Below are 24,258 nucleotides of genomic sequence, written 5' to 3' on the forward strand. Positions count from 1 at the left end.
AGTGAATCTAGTAAAACTAGATATGTGTAACGGTTTGTTTAATATTTGTCTTTGGCATTAAGTTTGTAAACAAAAGTTTAAAATGTCATTACCAGTCAACAATGAGTATATTTGATGAAAATAGTTTTTCTTCATCATATTGAGAATAATTGATTACATATATCAATTTACCCGTCCTTTAAAATTCATCGGTTTTCCAAGTTCTTCTCTGGGACTTCCAAAATAAGAACATTGAAATAGTATTGAGTTTGTTGTTTCCTATAGGTGAATATTAAATGGTAAACAGGGAAATACTTTTTTTTGAAGTTTAAGTGATACGAATAAGAAGGAAATTATGTTCCCTTGTTACGATGTAATAACCGCCAGGTGGCGTTTATATGCACGAATGAATTGTGCGCATATTAATGTAAAGGCATTTGGTTCTGAGGGACCGATACGTTTACATAGATTCAATTGATTGTAAAGTGTTTACAAGAAAACTTTTATGGTGAATGTTGGTTATATTTTAAAAGTTCATCATTTGAATTATCAAATTTGTTTTCTCTTGTCTACGAAGAAACTGACGATATAATTAACACTTGTACAACTCGGTATCGCACGTATACATGAACAATTGATATGTTTTTTGCGTAAATTGCGATGACAAACGAGTGGGGGTTTCTGAGTTTTTCCCAAAAAGAGGGGTTTATCTCAGGTTTTCCTCGGCCAGTCGACCACGTCTTTAAATTCCATTTTCGGTCAAGCATGTTGTACTTAGACTTACTTTACTTATGTTGCAAGTTCATGCTGTTTATGCTTATATATTTCCAAGTGCTTCTCAGAGACTTCCAAAATAAGAACATTGAAATAGTAGTGATTTGAAGTGGAGGCAATAGAATGGTATTCGGGGGATATCATATCTCTAGGTAAATACGTTTGACCCAGATCGAACAGTTTAATGCTTACTAAAGTGTTATTTGTTTGTATTCATAATGCAAGCCCTTTTCTGTTATAGAATATAACCCGATGGCGGAACTACACTATCAAAGTGATCAACTTTGGGCCCAGGCTGTTGAAAACTGCGTCGTTGGAGGGAAATTCCCTGCATCGATACAAAGTATAAGAAATGTGAATTTCACAAACCCGGACGCGCAGAGACATTGGACAGGAATAATAAAGAAAGAATCTATTATATCTTTGAGCGATGTGTTTGGTATGTACATCATTCTTTCATAGTTAACCGTCTAACATTTCATAATGTTACCACGATTTTAACGTATGGGGCGGATGAAGCGATCTATGTCTGTAAGGTGAACAACTAACATGATTCAGATATTGTTCATGTTTTTGTCCCAGGTTAACCGACGGTATGCATATTGTTTCCAAACGTTCTCTACAGGTGTGAACCACTATAACTGCTTTTTAAGAAAACGATCATTTGAATAAAAACCATTCGACAAAATCTTCCCTTGAATCCTATGAAAAAAGAAAACTTTAAAAAAATAAAATAAAGGTAGGTTAAGTCGTATTTTACTTTCAACCAGGATATATGCTCAAATAAAAGAATCGTGACTTTTGAGGTGAAAAAGGATTTGTGGAATAAGTTAATACGTTCGTATTGACGATTAAAACTCGTTAAACAAGCGAGCAACACAGTTAAGTCATACATCATTCAAAAAGAGTAACGGAAAATGAAACGAGTTCATGCTCAAATAATTATTGTGCTAAAATTGGTTCCATTGAAGGAATAACAATGCTTGAACCGTTAAGCATGTTTTAACACAGTGGTAATTTTTCAAAATCAAACTTTTGTTCCTAAAATGATTTGTTTAATCTTGAACTTTATACGAAACTCAAGTAACACATAGCATATTGAACGATCTTTGTTGGCAATAAATATCACGCATAAGACTAGCTAACAACTATGTTTTGAATTTCCATTTGGTGACTTCTTTTCCCCGTATTGTAAGTTTCAAGTACAGGGTCTATTCTGATAACCAAAACATACTTGGATGTCTGTCTCGGTTAGAACCTGTCCGCCACGGGTAGGCTCTCAAAAGTAGGGCAAAACAGGACTGCACTAACAAATAAATTTAACTCATGTTTAAAAAAACAAATCATGATAGACTTTTCAACATCAACTAGACATGGTATATTACCATATAAAAGATTAATGCACACCATGGTGCCAATAACGTTTTCTATAGTGATTATATATAGTTTAGACTCTGTACCGGACGAACACCACAAATTATAAGCGAATAGTTACAATCCAGGCCCCAATTGCTCGAACAGTGTTAAGTAACTTAAAGCAGGATCACGCTAAGCACGTAATGTATATGTGTTACATTATTTTCTTCTTGAAGAGTTCTGAGACTTTTTAAGAACATTATCTTTATCACAATTACAATAAATATTATATATTCTGTAAAACAGCTAGAATTGATAATTTTGCTTTGTAAAAAAGATACAAAAGCTTGATACACTTAGGAATGATTATGGAAATATGGCCAGAAATAAAGAATAAATACGTTTTACAATATTTGTATTGAATTGTTTAGAACAAAGCCTCACTATACGATTCATTTTTGAAATAAGAACAAACTTGTTAACTGTACATCAATTTCAAGAAAAGCCATGATATTAAGCAGTAAATATAGTTGAGTAAAACTATGAAAATAAAATTACATTTATATCATTAATAACAATATATGTTGTTTGTTCACCTTTGCATGTATCCACTCTATAAACTGGTTTCATTTTCATAATATTGTTAGTGTTAAGCTTTTATTTCTAATATATTGGTCTTTTTAAATATAACATTTATCGATTATTTGACAACTGACCATATTCGTACGATTTACTTTTGTTTTATTGATTGAGATTCGTGGTGAAGAAATATGAAATGATCGTGAAAAGGGCAAATGTGGTGCCTTTCTATTATATACTCTCTGTATTTTTTTTATAGAATAATACATGGTCAGCCATGTATTATCCTGTATAATACATATATTTTGTCATTTGTCAATGATTTCAAATGAACTTAAAAACATGATTTTGCGGAATAATAAAGAATATGTCATATAATTAGCATCTAGCCTGAAAGTCTTAAAACTGAGATATAACAAAATGGTTTTGAACGGCATTAGCTGCAAAAAATAACGAATGACTGGAATTCAAAAAAGCCAACCTTTTCGTACGTATTTTTAAAATAAGCCTGCAATTTTTCCATTCTTCAAATATTTCCTGTTTTACATCGGCTGATTGTGATGTTTATTTCAATAGGTGAGCACAGCTTGGGTCGATCAAGCCTAGGGGCAGTTTCATAATAATCTCGGCTTGAATAACCCTAGACATTTCGCTAGAATAATTAACATTTCTCAGCGAATAAAGTAAACCAAAACGTTTCAACAAAACATTTCCTTGTCTCACTGCTTAATGACATTTACCGTATGTAGTACATCCAGTACGGTTTCGGGTAATACTCGTTACAGAAACACGGGAGGTGTCATTATTGGTAAAACTAATTTCACTATTATTGCATCGATTGTTCCATTTTAATTCCTTTAAAGCCTTCAATGTTGAAATGTTTGCCTACCGAGATACGGCGGCCATTTTATTTTCGTGAAATGACGTCAGTGTGCACGTTTTTGTCTTCGTCAGGCAATTATGCCATAATCGCCCTGACGTGCCGTGATAATCTCAAGGGCGGAGACAATATTCATTATTGCGGGAACGAATTTCTATAGTAAAATGTTACTATTTATAGTGAATGTGTATTATTGCCGAATAAAACATAGGAATCATAAGTTAACTAAGCAAACTTATCTTATTATTTATTTTTATTAAATTTTTGGTGTTTGCATCTTGATAGAACTGTTATGGATTTAGTTGTTGTTAAAGTTATATCATGTTTCAAAACTTAAGTTGAATGTCGATTGTTTTTGTTTCGTTCATGACACAAAATTAAAGTAAAATTGATCAAACAGTCATTAAATCAATCAATCAAACAATGAAGAAACGGGGTGTTTAGTTATAGAATATATTAAATTCACAAAAAAATGCTCAAGCATTAATATTTCAGTTTTCGGTGTCCGCTCATTTTCGATTCGAACACTTGTTAACTATGCCGAGGACAACTTTTGCCAGTTAAAAATAGTTTGTTTATCGTTCCACACACATTTCAAAATGTATTGATGTCGAACAAATTGTACCTTATTCACGGAAATAATTGAGCAAATGACATAAACTTCACTATATTCCCTAGTAAATAATGTATTCGATTATTGCTAGAGTTTCTATTTTAACCATCATATCAATATCACACATGGTTGAAATAGAAACGCACGTTATGTCATTCCAAGTTCTTTTCCAACAAGTTGAGGTTTTGGTAGCGGTAGTACTATTAACATTCTTTCTTCACTTTGTAGTCAATCAATTATCGAAATCGCTCCATCCGTCCGTCCGTTTAAACCGTTTTAACCATGAAGTGTTGGCTTATATTTCTCCTTTTTGAAGTTATGCAACTCTTTCGACGTACTGAAATTGGAGTTATTGTCTTCGAAATACGGTCCATAGAACAACATAGAAACGATCATAGGAAGTTGAATTTGAATGCATACTGGATTTGTAGCCCTAGCATGCGTCTGAGTAAATCTCGGTAACTATTTGAAGGATATATATTCGGTGTGGCGATTGTTTTACCATATCGCAAAACGCCTCATCATAGGAACTTGTTGATTTCCAACATTAATATGAGATGAAATAATAAAAATAAAATTATACAATTTCACTGATTTAGTAGCCTTCACTTAGCAATGTTCTATGGTAACTTTTAATAAATAGGGATATTTAAAATATTTTACCTTTTAGTAAAATTTGTATGTTCCTTTAACGTGGCTTTACAATTATGAATAAAAAATCGAGTGTATATTTTTGCCACCAGAGCTCCATAACAATTATGCGGATATCATGCTAACAGCTTCGCTAAGGCAGATTTATGGAGACATATTATGAGGGAAACATACCGTCTAGGCGGGAAACGGGACAATGTTTGTGCTCCAAACATGTACTTAATGAACCTCTTAACAGTTATAAAGAAACAATAAGTAACATGTTAATCACCTGTGGTGACTTCCATTTAAATAATTTATCGTTCACGATTCGGGATTCATAATTCACAAATTTCACTCTGCACGCTTTCCATCTTAATTGCTTGTCTAAGTCATTAAGTAAATGTATACAACAACGGCATAATGGTATTAATTATTTGCTATGAATGAAAAACACAGTATATTGTGTTAGTAAAATAATAAAATAGAATCTACAGGGACACGCCCAGAAGTAAAAGTTTGAACGAACTCTCTATTAAGAGGCGACTTAGGAAGATTTACGACCTTTTGATAATAAAATATAGAACGCTTGGACCATTGTTCCAATGATAGACAGCCCTGTTATTTCTATATCTCAACTATTCTGATACCCATTGTTTTGTAGTTATCCTCCTGCTTTTCGCCGGCAAATTCTGCTAAAAATGATTTTAAAATCATGTACTGATATATTGATCCGAGAGTGCAAGACTATTTGACTCATGCACACTATTGCGTTAATTTACCTTCCTTTATTAGTGGATTATAAATTTGCATTTCTAAAAAAAAATATGACAGAAATGAAGAGTTTGATAATATACTGTAGATATTACAATGTGAAATTGGCCAAATCGCTTGCAAGACGGACAGTGCTGGTGGTTTTCATATAGATTAATAATAATTCTAATAATATTTGTTTGAAATGCGTAAAAGGGGGTATTTTTTCCGAGTATATACTGTTTTATGGAAAAGATGCATATCATATGAATTGTTCAACGAATAGTTTAAGCATTTCAGCATTATATAACCACGTGTAATATGTATTTATTCGCGTTGAAGGGGAGACATCATGTTTTGTATAATGTAACGTTATGAAAGAATGTTCAAACATATGATTTGTTCTGTTGATATTTTAAACAAACTTGAGAAAGTCTTTGATAGTGTGGATCACACGCCGTATTACATTATCTGATATATTACCTTACAGGTGAAAGCACCAATCCACCTCGGACGAATGCATATGCGGAGAAGATAAACCGGACTTTTTACGTCAAATTTGCTCACGAAGGTGAATCGAGAAAAAGCTTGTGCACAGGAGGTCAGTACAAATTGAGCATGAATATAATTCGTAAATACTAAATGTTGGGGTAAGTGTGAGTCTGAGCGTTCGTAAACCGGTTTAAATAACTGGGTTTCAAGTGACAATGCCAAGTCGTTTACCCCCACCATTTACCAATGACGTTAGTTATCTTGTAGCTTTGTGTAGCATGTGTTGTGCTTGTTTGGGCTTTATCATTGTGCTCTTAAACAGGACCCTGGATACTGTTTTTTGCTAATGTTCGTAAGAGATAATAACTTTCCAACGATTTAAATTTTCCATGAAATTCATTTCGAACAAATTTAAGCAAGGTTCTTATTTTGTTAAAATTGATAAATGTAGACTCGTGTCCCATAAACTCGAGTTCCACCTACCGTTCGAAGATGGTAAACACATCATAATCGGTAAAACTATTGTGGTGTGGATGTGGTCTGTTTGTGATGTTTATACGTGTATATGTGTTTACTTTACTCGTTTGTGTCTCTAGTTCAGTGTCGTTTTGACTCTTACCTTGTGTTTCTAAACAGGATTTATATTTGAAATTTTGACTTTTGGGATTTTCCCTGTAAAGCATGTTAATGAAATATGGAAGAACAGCTATAAACTCCACAAACAGCACAGTATATATAAAAAGTATGTTTATTAAGAATTGTTAGGTACCGCCATGGAACGGTCAATCTCGAATAGAAACAAAAACGGTGTATTTTAAATGCATTCTTTGATCAAACACCTTAGCAGAGATGACCTACATCAAACGTTTGCAGAAATGCATTGTCTATTCAAGAGGGGTTTAGTGATTAAAGTACTTTAAAGCCGTACCAAAACCCGAATAAGGCGATATCTTCATGTTTTTCAAAATATCCATGCTACATTGATTTAAACAGATTTTGCTTTTGTAAATGTATGGTTTATTGCAAGTGTTTTTAATGCTTAAAAGGCTTTAAAAACGCTTCGAAACGGAATTCTGGGAAAAAGCTCAATTTCAAATTGTTTAATTTGCTTACTTTTGACGTAATGTCAATGCAACATAGGTCTAAACAAATTGTTCGCATAAATGCATTGTCTTAATTAGCGGGATGGAGTGCTTCAAGTACTTGATATCGCACAATAAGTGAAATGAGGAATAAGGAACAGAAATCTGAAAAACATCGAAAATTTAACTTACCCGTTTTTACACTTTTTAACTAAACAACTATGCAGAAATGGTCTACAAAGAGAATGTTTTGCAGAAATGCATCGTCTGTTCAAACGGATCTTAATACCTTAAGTTATTTAAAAAAGCTACAAAACCCCGAACAAGGACCAGAATTCTTGAAATAGTCGTACATTCACTTACCCGTCTTATTCTTTATGACTAGTTTGCGGCAATGCATTGTCTATTCAATTCAGCTTTTTGTCAAAATAAAAGTTAGCACACAAATAATAAAGTATTTAAAACAAAATAATCAATGTAGAAATTCTAGATATGAAATTGTAAAACATTACAATGCAAACTTAAGGCACGAGCCCAATCAAATAAATCTCTTTCTGCACTATAAAAGACTAAAAAACTAAAATTTGACTTATATTGCAGAGGTTCACCAGTCCTTAGTAGCCTTCAACCACTGTAGGTGGATGTACTTACCTTTGACATCCTTTGAAATTTCCTGACCATTTGGTTAAAAACACAATGACCAAATGACAGACAATCTAATTGTCTTTTAGCGTGCTTTTGTCCGATATTGATACCCTTAGTAGATAAAACGACTTGGTTTCCAAAAGAAACACACCGAGTGTTGTGTTTATACAATAATGATCACTTTCAATGTTACTTAAGTGTATTGAAATCATACAGTGATATATTTTATGCTGATACTGATTCATTTGGCTAATTGATTAAAATATCAAATCATTGTGTTTCTTTAATTGCCATTCAAGGTAGTTGATATACTAGCTGCAGTATAGTGTTAAATCAGCAATTACACTGTCGAGGTGCATTTGAGACCGATATGTTTCTCAAATGTGCTTACTTAAAAACCATAATATTCTATTTATACCACATTAATCAGTACAATTATTCTGGAAGTAATGTTTTGTATTTATCGCATGATAATAGATACGTTGCCGTCAACCGCTTATGGCAATACAACATACACAGATCAAACGCAAGCGCCAACATTGAGAACAACGCCAATATCGCTTCCGGTACCCGAAGAAACAACATCATCTTTAGACAAGGACGAAGGTGGTATATTTAATGATAACTATTCTAGACGGTTAGATCACAAGTAGTTCTTCATAGGTTATGTACTTGAATTTTTCGGCAGCTGTTGTGTTTAAATACAAGATTTCTTTCATGAACTTTTAAATGATATAAAACCTGACCTCAAGCCAAAAAAGTCACAAGGAATAAAACAGAAACAAAAGAAATGCGTTTTGAAAAATCAATAAAACAACACAGATTGAAGATCATGAAAGGAATCTAAATATTAGTTATATATAGTCAAATGATATTCTTGGATAAGGAGCACAGATATTGAAGTAGCATCATTTCGCATAATAATATTGATGATTATGGGCAATCCTTTCTATGGCGCCTTAGATTTTATAAACATAAAGCATTGTCATGTTTCGAACAATCTTTCATTTCCAATGTTGGACAATAGTTAATCATTAAACCGTTTATGGTTCAATGATTTTGGTTATTTCCAGTGTGTGTTTGGTAAATCTTAGTCTTGGTCCAAATATCAGTTAAATTCGCAAATAAAATAACAGTTATATTACAATTACAGGGTCATCCACTGGAATAGTGGTCGGTGTGATTATTGCTGTGACATTACTTGTTGTTGGAGTACTTGCAGTTATGATTAAGAGAAGGTAAGTCATTTATAATAATTATCATTATGATGTACGTTTTGCACTTTCTTTTATTAATACCTGTCAATCATTATTAAATAAACACTAATATATAACATTAATCCCTTGGAAACATTCTTTAATCAAAGGTGTATCATATGTTGACGTTATTTTGCTAAAACATCGTGAAAGGTACATTTTGGACATTAATGGATGTGCTCGCAGCGACAACGACTTGAAGTTACGAAACAGATTGATAAAATATACTAGGTTTTATTTTTTGGTTTATTTCTTAAATCCAAATTTCTTTCAAAAGGTGAATACCACTCATCGTTAGCATATCTAAGCAATGCTATTTTGATTGATGGTTAGACATACTTATTCCTTTTAATATTCATCAAGTTACTACCTGTTGTTAATATATGTTCATACAAATATTAACATACAGATCAGAGGCACATGCTTGATCTTCCTTTGCAGGAACTAATAATGCACTAGCAAAGATATCATTTTGTGAAACCTTGTCATTACAAGGGACAAAAATAACAGTCAAAATTTAAATTAAATCCCTTTGAACTAAATAAAGGAGGACATGCTGAGCTGCTTTGCCTGTCAAAAGATAAAATTCAAGTGCATGTTACCGTACACACATACACATAACCTTACTAACATTCAATTGAATGGGCATTTACTGGAAGAGGAAAAACTTTGCAGGTGGAATATATAATGCTGAATGTAATATTATTATTTAAGTTAAATATATCTTGCATGCGTATATAACAGTACAATATATATATTTTTCAGGTACATGCTCAGGGCTTGCTTTAATAACGCCGCGACAGAAAAGACTACACGACAGCAAGCCACAGGAGTTTCAACTACTGTAGACCATCAACAACGAGTTGAATATGTTAACACAGCAAATAATGAAATGCACATAAACGCCGGAAAAAGTATAGAGAGTAATAATTACGAAAAACTGAACAGGACTACGGGTGTTGACAACTATCTCTCAATCCAAGAAATAAATTCAGACGAACACGACTCTCAAAACACATGAAGGCAAAGAAAATGTTAGTTCTTGGGGTTGTGTGATTCCATATAAATTGCATTTATTTATCAATTAGATTCATAACATAACGATTTACAAGTATATAAATAATGTGTCACAATGTTACTTATTATCATGATTCAACATTATATATTTATCAGTAAAGAACTTTTACCGGTTCTAACCGGGCTCAATACAATACACAAAATAAACAGAACGTAAATATTGTCCCAGTAGTTTTCATTGTTTCATTAATAAACACATTAATAAATCATATGTGTTAAAGTTTGATATTGCTTGTCAATTATTTTCACCAAGTACTCACAGAAAGCAACATTTTCACGATTGATTTAGCGAAGACGAGATTTTCTGAGATTACTGGTGAAGTAAATATTGTCTTCATTTCTTTCTGATTTATTTGAACAACTTAAATGTTCAAATAAAGCTTCTGGACACATTTTAGGCGCAACCTTACTGAACGTTTATGTAAACACTGACGAGTAAGACTTTAGGAAATTATATTCTTTCATTCATATCATGTTACGAAAGGAACACTTCCGGCTGATCATCTTTTCGATTGTACACTCTTTAGTCTTTCATTTCCAAACGTTTAATTAAAAATCCCATCTTTTATCGGCATATATTTGCTTTCATACTGTATTCTACTCAGAAAGTTTAGCGTTAAACTTATTATCAGTCTAAGGTTATTATAAAGTTGTTCTTTAAACCTTGGATCTATAAACCATGGAATTTTCTAGTGTCCTTCAGGATGGCTTCGACATTATACTAGCTTTTATGCGATTGAAAGGAAACTGTCTGTCGTTATAATGTGAATAATTTCCCAACATTGATTCGAGTTCCTTTAATGGTTCAAGTTTATGTTGATTAATGTCCAACTCATAATCAACAATTGTGCAGGTAAAGTATATGCAGCAGTTGGTTAATAGGTCCGGACTATTAATAAGAGACTGAATATCTACATCCTTAACATCCTTTGCATACGTATCGGAAACATTTAAGGTAATTTCATCTCTGTCGTGTATGGGTACTTAAGAATATGACGGAAATGAACGTGTATATCTATACGAACATTTACGGAAATGATCATTGAATGCCATAGACCATGCCGTGTGCAGCTTCACTTTTTGTATATTAGCTACAGTGCACAAGGAATTGTCATGCAATGCATGTTTCTGAGGCAGAAACTTGCAAAGGATTCATTAGACGATTTTGAAGTTGACTATTATGTGATAGCGGTAAGTCGCCATCGGATTCACTATTTTAATGGAGTTTGAATCTCATAATGTAGCTTAAAATACTTTAAAATGATTCAGTTCCAGCTAAAGAAAAGAGGGAAGTAAAATTCAAGAAGGTATCTTACACAATTCAGTTAGAAGTGAGAGTGGTATATTGGTAAAGGTATACGCCTCTCAGCAAGAGCTTGTAGATTCGATCACCACCAGGGTTACTTTCTTATAACCTTTCAAAAATGGTTTCTGCCCAGAAAACGAAATCGAGAGTCAGCCTCAGAGATTCATTTCAACTTTAACCTTCGGTCAAAAATAAATTAGTATACACCAAAATACAGTTTATTTTCAATACAGATTTGCAGGAAGGCATATGATGTTTGCAGAGATTCAACTTCTCAGAGATGCTTCGACAACTAAAACGGTGTGCAATTAAAGCACACGAATACAATACTTGAGGTATCAACCATTAAACCTACGTCGTTGGGATTAACTTGTTCGATAAGCTAACCAATTTCAGGAACCTGTCGTCAATTTATATTGTAAATAAACGTCGTGTGGGCTATATAAGGTCAATGTATCCTGCTGATAAGGGAGACTCCAGGCGGCCGATTAAATTGACTTTTCTTGCATTAACCGAGGCCCACCCGTGGATGTTCTATAACTCTTACGAGGTTATTTTATTCCAAGCAGTATTTAACATTCGCATACTTTGGGATTGTAAATGATGTATTTGCTCCCTGTCGATCTTGGTTAATGACGTGTTATCTCAGTAGAATGTAAATGACGTCGTTTAAACAAGAGACGTCATTGGCACCGCTGCTGTTCAAAATAGCGAATTATACGTACTACGTTAGACTGACTTTAAAACGTTATTGTCAGCGTTAAAGTGGTGTTATCCCAGAGAAAATTCACTTTAATTGATTGTTCATCTGTGTATTAAAACATTTGGCTAGTGCTCGAATAATCACGAAGTATTTCTCTGACAGTGAAATGTTTAACCGATTAACCACTATTGTAGTATAGATTTAATCCTTAAATAAAACGGTGTGTAATTTGCATATTCAACCAAGCTTGAATTATAAATTGATCACTCAATCTTACACATCAAAGCAACTTAATCAAAATGCGTTTTACACTTCCCTTCACTCAAATTACTATCATCCATATATTCGAATAATACATTTCGGAAGAGAACGTCTCTACAACATATTCAATAAACAATACTAAAAGATAATTTATATTGATATAAACAAATTGTTACTATTTACGAGATAAGACGGTTATTAACTGAACATAAATTTGAATAAAGAACATATCAGAATTTAAGATTCCATTTCAGATTGATACTGAAGCTTTTCGAAACCGACTTTTGCTTATCTCACGAGTCGATCTTAACCACGGCGGTATGGTCAACTTTGACATCTTAAATGAATTCTTGAAACGTTTCTTGAGGGAAACAAGTGGGCAGAGTGAGTTACGATCCATTGTAAACCTTACTTTATCTATTCATTAATGAGCACATTTACATACTTCTAATTGGAAGATATACAGTCACCCTTTGTTTGATATTGCAATACATATATATTGGTACACGGTTAGAGTTGCTCAGGTAGATACACCGTTCTCTTAATGATTTATCATGTACTTAGATATGTTTGAGTATCAATGAACATTGTAAACGTAGGTAAAAAACAAATTTATGTAAAATAATAGTATAATAACAATAAGTTGGTAAACTATTTACTACTCGTGATTCATGAATATTTAATGTGTTATGCCCCCAATCAAGGCGCATCTGACACAGGAGTTGTGGGTTCAAGTCTCGGTTGAGGCATTTCTAAATTTATTAAAAAAATATTCTTCCGTTTAGTAAAGACGCTTATGCACCGAAAATTTATACATAGTCAAGAGAAATGCGTAGTACAGCATATTAACTATGTTATATGTTTCAAATGTGTTTATATCTAAATTTGGATTTATATATAGATTAGATGTCAAACAGCAACTGTGGAACATTATCTATAATTCAAAGTTTATAACCGATCACACTTACATGGGTTTCTTACGTATTTCAATATTTTTTAAATATCAAATCAAAACGGATTAAGTAGGAAAACTTCAGGTGATGATTTCCTATTATTTCAAGTGATTCCTTCACATTCAATATTACAAACAAACTTCGGTGTATCGTCCTGCAAATTAATAGACTATTAATAGTCATCTCAAATCATCAATTATGTTGGTTTACACTTCTATATACAATGACTTTTAAAAAAATATTCGATAACCTTAGACTTCAGTATCAATTTTGTACCGTTTCCCAAAATGAATATAATTAACCAAGAGTATAATATCAATATCGCAGGTATGGAGCATTAAGTCCCATCAGTTTTCTTGGTGGAATTCAACTTTATTATTGACCATATTTCTCCTATGGAAGCTCCCGTGGTGATTTCGAGAATTACATTGCCAGATTGCGCGCCGTACAAACACAGGTGACATTTTTGTTCTAAGGCTGTGAATTATAGGGTTCCACTCAAGCAACATTTTGAATGTTTGCTGCATTTCTAAATTCGACTTCACAGATGCAGGTTCAAACAGGTTGTTAAACCTCCAACACTACGTATTTAAAACTGATGATTCCATCGATAAATCGTAGTCTTGAGTAAAATGTTTAGTCGGTGTTTTCCTTTTTGAAGGTATATGCAATCAAGGAACTCGGGCGAAGAGCTCTTGCGTTAAACAGGACGTTGCATAATTTTTCAATGGTAAGTTTATTTTGTGCATTTTGAACTTCGGAACTGATAGTACCTTGTATTATATTGAAAACATTCCAGGTGGTGTTTATTTTGTTTATAATCGACTTTAAAGGGACTAGACACCAGATGATACAATTGCAAGAAAAGAAGAAAATTGTCAAAAACAAACATTAAATTGATATCGCTGTGTGCATTGACTCTTTATTACCATTGTATAACATCACTAACGACATTTGTATCTTTGAAAGCTTTTGCGTATTTTTCAAATTCGAAAATTTTATGCGTCTGTCTACCATGTAAATCACATCGGCATATGCACCTGTACTAATCACATGACTTTCACATGCTAAATATACTCACTTTAAACGGGAAACCATTATGCGCTGTAGGTCACTCAGCTGAGAAAGCGTCAAACTATTTTAATCATGAAAAGAGAAATTCATACTACAGTAGCTTGTATTGACAACTCTATGCTTGATTTAAGGAAATTTGTATTTTGTGTGTTTTGGAACCATCTGGTGTCTAGTCCCTTTAAATACATTTTAATCTAGATAATCCTTTCGTAATATCCATTGGCAGTTGCCCCAAAGATTCACCGAGAATGACTCTCTCCTATTTCTTCTTTTTCTTTCAAACTTTAATAATATAACATATATGTTTACGTTATATTTTTAATGCATATCTGACTTAGATAAAAGCCTGACAAATTGAACAAAAACCTTTTTAAACTATCATAAAGACGATCTTATCATATCTTTCGTAAACCATTGCTATCAACATTATTTATATTCATACATCATGTATTAATCGTGATTTAATCAAATTGAAAAAGTTTCTTACCTTTGTAGGCAAAGGTCCCAGGCCAAATTGATCGACTTATATTTGATCATCCAGAAAATTCCTCATATTTCCTGATTTTTGGCGACGAATTGTATAACAACTCGAATATTTAAAATCAAACTGAAAAATAAGTAAACATTAATTATTCTACATATATCCTGTATTTGGAATAAAGATATTGAAAAAAACTGCTCCTTGTTGCTAGGTGTGTAGACATATTGGCTTTAGCAATACATGTCGTCACAATACAAAAGACCATAACAGAAATATATCTTTATTAACTCACTTATAAGAAGAAATCTTTTCAATATCAAATATAACTGGTTTTATCGATAGCAAAAGTATTATCTAAAATCACTTTGGTTTATGTTTACTAAAAGCATAAAGGTAACTGCATGTATCACTTAAGCCATGTATGTCAACGCATATATAACTAAAGGCATGTTTGTCAAGGCATATCACTAAAGGCATGTTTGCAAAGGCAAATATCACTAAAGGCATGTTTGTCAAGGCAAATATCACTAAAGGCATGTTTGTCAAGGCAAATATCACTACAGGCATGTTTTTCAACGCATATATCACTAAAGGCATGTCTGTCAAAGCATATATCACTAACGGCATGTCTGTCAAGAAAATATATAACTAAAGGCATGTTTGTCAAGGCAAATATATGACTAAAGGCATGTGTGTCAACGCATATATCACTGAAGGCATCTTTATTAAGGCAAATTTCACTAAAGGCATGTCTGTCGAGGCATATATCACTAAAGGCATGTTTGTCAAGGCATATCACTAAAGGCATGTTTGCAAAGGCAAATATCACTAAAGGCATGTTTGTCAAGGCAAATATCACTAAAGGCATGTTTGTCAAGGCAAATATCACTACAGGCATGTTTTTCAACGCATATATCACTAAAGGCATGTCTGTCAAAGCATATATCACTAACGGCATGTCTGTCAAGAAAATATATAACTAAAGGCATGTTTGTCAAGGCAAATATATGACTAAAGGCATGTGTGTCAACGCATATATCACTGAAGGCATCTTTATTAAGGCAAATTTCACTAAAGGCATGTCTGTCGAGGCATATATCACTAAAGGCATGTTTGTCAAGGCAAAATAACTAAAGGCAAGTTTGTCAAGCCATGCAACACTAAAGACATGTTTGTAAAGCCATGCATCACTAAAGGCATGTTTGTTAAGGCAAATTCACTAACGGCATGTTTGTCAAGACATATCACTAACGGCATGTTTGTCAAGACATATCACTAACGGCATGTTTGTCAAGGCAAATCACTAACGGCATGTTTGTCAAGGCATATCACTCACGGCATGTTTGTCAAGGCAAATCACTAACGGCATGTTTGTCAAGACATATCACTAACGGCATGTTTGTCAAGGCAAATCACTAACGGCATGTTTGTCAAGACATATCTATAACGGCATGTTTGTCAAGGCATATCACTAACGGCATGTTTGTCAAGGCATATCACTAACGGCATGTTTGTCAAGGCAAAATAACTAAAGGCATGTGTGTCAAGGCATATATATATATATATATATATATATATATATATATATATATATATATATATATATATATATATATATATATATATATATATCAATTAGGGCTGACCACCCTGGAACGACCAGCAGAAAAACATTTCAAGGGAGTTCTAACAAGAGAACATGTTTTAGTGGTGCTATTGCATACATGCATAATACTAATAGACAAATATTTAAGCACATGCATATAGAAACATTGCATGAATTCCTTGTTTATTTGCAAACTTGTCTTATCTTCAATTTAGCAAATCAATTCAACAATTATGTTCAAAACAAGAATAAGAATATATTCTGTATTATACGAAAAGCGTACATTTTTCAGGGATGAAATAAAAAGTCAAGGAAGAAAAGCAGTGGTGGTTTACATGGATGTAATGAAAGACCTGAAAACCTTCATAACAGATGTAATGCTGTTTTACATCTAAATATGTAATAAGTAAAATAACACAACTGAATGTACTTCTGTGCATCGTAAAAAAGCCAATCCACGATGAAATATAACTCATTCAGTGTTTTTCGGATAACACGTAATGCTTTTATTCGTAACGGATTGCTAAGTATTAAATTTGTTTAAATCCGCTATTCAAAACTAAAACAAAATAATTGCTTTATTTATATTTTGCCAATTATCTTACTATGCCTAAAGTGTTGCCTTTACAAAAAGGAGTATATGCCTGCCGCTTGTTCACAATGGGGTGTGTATGCTTGGGACTCCAGTAATGACTACTACAGAGCATGTCTCAAATGGCATCTCTCGTTTGAGATGTCACCCGAAGATGTTTATAATCTTGGCATTCAGGAAGTCGACAAAATTATGACTGCTATGCATAAGGTAAGAAATAGTATATTTAGTAGATTTCCGAAACTTTATTAGCCTTATTCTTGCGTATGTGATGCTATAGCCGTCTCGTCGTCCAAGGTGAAGCTAGATCTTCTTGATAAGTCAGATCTTTGGATATAAGTTGATGCTTCTTGAAAATATAACATTGCTTATGGTGTTGCTTGGGGCAATGATGTCATGACCATAATATCAGTGGACCATGTCATTCAGACAGAACGCTTCATGTACTTTGTACTTACGAAGGAACTAAAACTTATTAAATGATGCGAATGTTTTTGCAGAGACAATCAAATGTGAGACTCTCTAATCGCATAATTATCAAAAATTTAGCCGAAACACAAAGCGTATTATGTATAAAAAACAATCAATACATGCACACAAATCGAGGTGTGCTTGCTAAATTGTAATATCTACCAGAGGCGGGTCAATGATTTCGAATTAGATGGTGTGGAATAGGGATGACGCGCTCCATGTACACAACGCTTCTTCCCTGTAATAATAAAGGAAATCAGCTAGTAACAACCTATTCTACAGACTTGAACATTAAGTAGTTAATCAGTTGGGTAGGGGCTATCGTAATGGAGCAGTGATGACAGTGTTAGCACTATGTTAAAAATCCGTTACCTAGCGCTAAAATAAACCTGTCACACCATTTAATAAATCCGACTCGATACATCCTTTCCTAATATGTTGTATATACTGCATTTGAAAATATAACTCGTTTTCGTTTTTCTCTTAGATCTTACACAAGCAAGACTTTAAAGGGTCAGTTTCTGAGTTTTTCAAAAGTCTGGAAAACGACACAAGGGCTTTTTCAGACAACCAGGTATAAAAAGACTATCAAAACATGAATAACTATACCCGTAGATATACGCTCATCGGCGAAATTGAATATTAAGCCAAATTAATATTAACGATGAGAAGCAATAAAGAAAGATATCATAAAATTTAAAATTTGTTTGTATTTCATAAAAAAAACGTCCTGCACTATTTGATTATCAATGATTTTAATTGCCATAACTTATAGTGATATAGACATGTTACTGTCAACAAATGTTTCTTTTGCAGACCTACATTTTGCAGTTTCACAATGACACAGTCTTCAAGAGGATAAACCCTAAACTTTGCAAACTGTTTAAGGACATCCCAGATGTTCCTCTTGAGTAAGGCTATTTGGTCTTAAATCACTGATGAAATGGTTTACATTGGACACATTCACCGATTTTATGTCATCAGTTTGCACTTTTGCTAATGAGTCATTTATCTTGTAATGAACAAACGATCCTCTGTAACTGTCAAATATCTATTTGGACTTACCTTTGTAGAAACAAGCCTGAAACAATTGAATCGTCAAATAACTATAATATAGAACATTTTCTGTCTTACTGTTTAATTATTATAACTTATAAGCAACATCAGTCGAGTCTATAAAACTGATAAGTTCTGTTTTGGTAAAAATTAACCAAAATGTTTATTATCCAATTATTGACCCTTAGATAAGACAATTAGATATATTTACTGATACTTGTCCACCATTGCAATATCTCTCTGTTGAGTATATACTGATGTTGTGTATACACGCCAATCATGGAATTATAGTTCGTTAAATGATTAGTTGATATTGTCCTCGGTGAGTAGGGATATTCCCATATGACACGTTCTAACTTATCAGACCGGTTTTCATTCAAATGCCAAGAAAATAAACAGCAACAACAAAGAACAAAACTATTTCACAAATGTTGAAAGTATACTATTTAATCAAAATCAAATACATTATTGTTTATATGCATCCCATTAACAGAATAGAAGCCTCTTCCTCCGACGGACTTGGTGGTGGCTACTCATCGGCGTCCGAAACCTCTCCTGGCAGATTCACTATTTATCTCTTCAGGCCAAGGGAAGTGTGAGTAGCAAGATTAATGATTCTCATTTATTCCTTATTTATTCTTTGTATTTCTTAGAATGAATGTCTTTCTTTTTTAAAAAGGGTTGTTGTTTTATCAAAAAAAGAATGGTATCAGCTGAGTAAATATCACAAACTTTTTATGAAATATTTCAATACATAAAGTATAAAACGCTTACACTTGCCTCTATTAAATTATTAAAAACATTATTGATAAATGCCAAACAGTCATAACAAATTATGTCTGATCATGTTGGAGCAATCAAGGATTATGTCTGCTCATAAAATGTCTTAAGCATAATTAATATATGTATTTGCAAATATTTCTCAAAACTACAAAATGTCTACTCATAAAACATAAAAAATATATTTACATGTGTTGTGTGCTCATATTTGATTTTAAATTTTCGAGAAAATGTAATCATTCTCTCATGAATTATGATATCCTGAATTATTCTCTTCACATAAACAGACCTTTGTTTGAGGCTATGGCATTTTCCCTACACGAGGCCAACCCGGGGCACCACATGCAAGTAAGATGTGCATTGCAATTTATCATTTTATTTAAATTATCTCTTTATTAATACGCGGAAAAAACTGGGGCAATTCAATGAGTAAAATAATAACGGAATACCCTGTTTCTCTTACTAAACTGATATTTTGGTTGCCAGGCTTGCGTAGTGGTTAAAGCACACGCTTCTCGCCAAGGCGTCCGGGTGAGTTTGATTGGTGGTCACCAAGGCGTCCGGGTGAGTTTGATTGGTGGTCACCAAGGCGTCCGGGTGAGTTTGATTGGTGGTCACCAAGTCAGACAAGCAGGTTTGCTCCGGATTCTCCGGTTCCCACACAGCACACGAACGCCCTCTCGAAAAAGTGCCAATTAAAGTGATTGATAAAAGTTGCAATTACTTGTTTCACTATCGTTGTAAAAATAAATAGTGTTTAAACTAAAGCCGTTTCATAACTAATCGATACAACTGGTGTTTGTACGAGTAAGACACAACAATAGTTATATTATGTTTATGTAAACATTTATAGAAGAATGATTAAATTATGCATGTTATGCGTTGTGATCCTGTATTTTTTACATTTACATATAATTATATTTGTTTTTTACAACAGCATAGTTATTCAATAAAAGCAGATTTACCTGACTTTCGACGAGACCCGATGGTTTCCATATTATTCCGCATATCAAGAGGTAATTTAGTTTCTTTCATGATAACAATACATGCTATCTGTTAAATTCGATATTTAACTATGTTGTTTCAAGTGTCTTTCGAATCGACATAATGAATAATATAACTGTTCCGTCAAAATAACCATACCTTTTTGTTTCTGCTTTCATGCAACATTTGTTTAGGTGGAAATGTAGGCAAAATGTATGTAGCTTGTCTAAGAATATTTTCTACAGAAGCCCTTAACCTAGATATCATTAAGACAAATATTCTACCATGTATTCGATGAAACTGTTGACTTATTTAGCTCATTATACGCTTGTTCTACGCTTTTTGACAGTATTTTGTAATATATATTTCTTTTGAACTATTTCCACAATAGATTTAATAGACAAACAATATTACTTCTAATAACAAACCATATTTGATTAACGCCTGAATTCCATTTTGCCAAAGATTATTGGACATAAATTTATACGAACGCCTTTCATTTTCCGGGCGTCCGCAAATGTTTAAGCCCCCAAAAAAGGTATATTATTTCATGCATCCACAGTCTGCTAACGCGTCTTTATTTGCATTTGTGTAATCACAATTATATGAAGGCACACTTGATCTTTATCGATTCGTTGTAAACGTAAACATATGTGAACCAGATGGAGTCGCGCAGTGAATGTTTTTTTAACTAAGCAAAGGCGGTCTATCATGCATATAGGGTTTGGTTTGAATACGTGTAGGAAAAGTCCCTAGCTGAGAAGTAAAATATTAAAATGTGAGAAAAAAAATGCCGCAAAGCAAAACGAACAAAGAGTAAAACTTTTTACTTGAACAAATGTTCTTCTAAAAATCTTACACTCTTTTAACATAAACATAAAACCCTTTAGTCACAAATGGAATAAGGCTTCCATTATGAAACGCGGAGGTTTAAAACAGATGCAGGTTTCTAATGCTTACGGCAGTTTGAAACATAATTCAATATTGTCCCTGGAACATGTTTTAAAACAAACTTAAGTTCGTCAATTTTGGGTAAATTAAACATTATATTTTTAATGCAAGTTAAAGATTCCAGGTTTGCTATTGACTAGAAGATTTTGCCCACGTATTATTAGCTGACGTTCTTCTTCTTCAGGGCTGGGGTTTGTATTCGGAATATCTTGGAGAAGAACTGGGACTGTATTAAGATGACTACGAGATGTAAGAGTAATCTCCTTAATTGTAATTAAAAATTGAAGAAAGAAAACAGCAGAATATGAATAAAATGAAAATGCCATTTTAACAACAACAATACAACATTTCATCTGTGTTAAACAATACAAACCCTTTTCAAAAAAATATAACACACATATAATAAAAATATCGTTACGTTTATGTTCTCTCACCTTCTGCTTCCCCCACCAGGATGGGTAGGCACAGTTACGACATTTTGCGAGCATGTCGGCTTGTAATGGACACTGGCCTTCATTACTACCGGTAAGCACTGAATTTATTCTTACTGAGTCATTCTTGTAATGCAAATGTTTCATGAAATATATACAAAATTAATAAAAATATACAAAACATGTTTTGAAATGTTCGTTGAAAAATGGTTAATAGGTTTATACGCCTTCTAATTTTGTTAAAGCTAAAACAAATTGTTTATAACAATAATGGTCCTTTGTATCGAATATGAGAAGATTTAAAGCGAAGAAAAACGACCATACTAGTCAAGGCATTAAGTATTAAGCCAGAAACGTTCTTAATAAATCATTACATTATTAAATATGTTTCATAATAATTTCAACAGTTGGTCACGTGCGAAAGCAATAGAATACCTTCAAAACTATACTGCAATGTCATATGATAGCGCAGCCAATGAAATCGACCGTTATATCAAGTGGCCAGGCCAGGCATGCGCTTACAAAGTTGGGGAAATAAAGATCCGAGAACTTCGGAAACATGCAGAGGATGAATAAGGTGAGCGTTTTAACATTATAAAATATGAGCATTACATAAAATTTGATTATGAGTTGTTTAAACTTAAAGTGTATTGGTACAATTGCTCAATTTCTGTAGTTAAAGCAATACTTTACATGCTGTATTTGATTTTAACTTTTAGGTTCAAAATTTAACATACAAGAATTTCATCTACAAGTATTGGAAAACGGCGCCATGCCAATGAGTGTGTTGGAATCTCTTATAAAACGCTGGATACAGAATATCAAGTCTGCAACAAGCGCAGGCGCAATAAATACCAGCAATCTGTTGACTTTGTCGGCATTTTATTTATCTTATATCATTTTATTTAAATAAGCATATCTCTGAATATGTTTAAAGAATTTTTATTCAAATGAATGAGGACAGCTTTTTTATGAAATCTTTCTATAGATAAAGTTCAAAATTACTGGAAAATTAATCGTATGCAAAAAATAATGCTGAATATTATGATCAATAGTTATATGAGAACCTTAACTTAAAGGATTTGAATGTAAAAGAATGCAGTTAACATCTCCAAAAAGCTTCGAGTAGTCTTCATGATATTGAAAATGTGACGAGGTCGCCGGAGATTAACCCAATTATCATAACACTAAGTAGACCTATTCGATAACGTGAACAATGTACTGAAATGCATGATTTTGAATCGTGTCTTAATACGCTTTGAAGGAACTTAAAATTGAACTTTCAAGACCGGTATAATGTCGCTAACACCTCCTTAATATGTCCCTTGACGGTTAAAACACATATCCGTTTGTAATATTGGCGCCGCCATGATTGACTATTTTAAGACCCGTATCACATCGATATCATTTCTGTTGGTTGAATGACCGAGAATTGATTCCTCAGTTATAACAAACGACAAAATATCGCATTCTATGCTAGTAAAATTCCAGCGTGTCACATGACCGTAAATTGCAACAATCTGGCGACATGTTTCGAGGGTATTTTGGTGTATTTCTTAATTGGGGAATTTGTGACCACGTAGCTATTAATGGAAAACCCCATTTATAAAGTCAATCTTTCATCAGTACACAAATCATTTGTTTGCTGTTTTGTTTTGATAATTAACGTGAAACGAGTTAAACATACTTATGCATTCAAATTTAAATGATATTTGTGTGCATCAATCAATGTTTTCTACCTTTAGAGTATTTATATTGTGTTTATATTCCATACATCTGATAAATACAAACACTGTCTATATTCGAAGAAAAGAACTCCATACCACTTAATTCCAAACGAACGAACGAAATCATCGAACAGTGTTCAACATTTGTGTCTCTTAATTTTTCACTTGCACCTAGCGTGACATAGAAACACATTCAAATCGAACTCTTTGACGATAAGTCGGACAATGGTGCTGTTCTCTGATATACTCAGTGAAGTGTGGATGTAAATCCTATCTACTAAGCACGTTCAATTAGCAAAAATTTTATTCAGAACTTTTACCTTTAGAACAACTCATTGCCATTTCTATGTGGAACTACATTCTCCATTTTTTTTTAAATTTACTCGTATAAACCTCTAAAAATGAAAAATAAGAAACCATACTCACTGTTTACATCCATATTCCACTCATTGGCACTATAACGGAAGACGCGTTGGAACATTTTGAACACATAACAAAATGTTATGGCTCCAATGATTAACCGGCGTGGATTTGAAAATTGAGTTTCTTATGCTCCAAGACATTAAAACAATAACTCCTGTCATCAATCTGTGGTTTTCATCGATTTGTGTAACTATTGATAAATGATGGGACGAGTGAGAGGTTGGGTTCACATAAACTGGTTTAAATCACGTGAACCTTGGTTCAATTAAACTCATGTTTAAATGACTATCGACGGCGGTTCTCAAGCATTTTCTGATAAAGCCATTATGAAGTATGTATGGAC

The 24,258-nt window shown here is 33.1% G+C and overlaps 1 protein-coding gene and 1 pseudogene across 1 annotated transcript; both read left to right on the top strand.

The window, feature by feature from the left end:
• The first annotated feature begins 1,005 nt into the window (after window positions 1–1,005).
• On the top strand, window positions 1,006–10,090 carry LOC128219479 (uncharacterized). Its single transcript, XM_052927289.1, has 5 exons — window positions 1,006–1,192; window positions 6,055–6,165; window positions 8,261–8,389; window positions 8,937–9,021; window positions 9,805–10,090. Exons 1-5 carry the CDS (start codon window positions 1,006–1,008, stop codon window positions 10,058–10,060), a joined length of 768 nt encoding a protein of 255 aa, XP_052783249.1. The 3' UTR covers window positions 10,061–10,090.
• A 2,616-nt stretch (window positions 10,091–12,706) lies between these two features.
• LOC128219480 (uncharacterized) overlaps window positions 12,707–24,258 on the top strand; it is a 47,728-nt pseudogene continuing 36,176 nt past the window's right edge.

Source organism: Mya arenaria, chromosome 15 (genome assembly GCF_026914265.1).
Source record: "Mya arenaria isolate MELC-2E11 chromosome 15, ASM2691426v1".
Taxonomy (NCBI): domain Eukaryota; kingdom Metazoa; phylum Mollusca; class Bivalvia; order Myida; family Myidae; genus Mya; species Mya arenaria.

Excerpts from the sequence above, each read along its gene's own strand:
- LOC128219479 (XM_052927289.1), top strand. The coding sequence starts at position 1,006 with ATGGCGGAACTACACTATCAAAGTGATCAACTTTGGGCCCAGGCTGTT. Across the intron at positions 6,166-8,260 it reads AAAAAGCTTGTGCACAGGAG|ATACGTTGCCGTCAACCGCT; the intron begins GTCAGTACAAAT and ends GCATGATAATAG. Across the intron at positions 9,022-9,804 it reads GCAGTTATGATTAAGAGAAG|GTACATGCTCAGGGCTTGCT; the intron begins GTAAGTCATTTA and ends TATATTTTTCAG.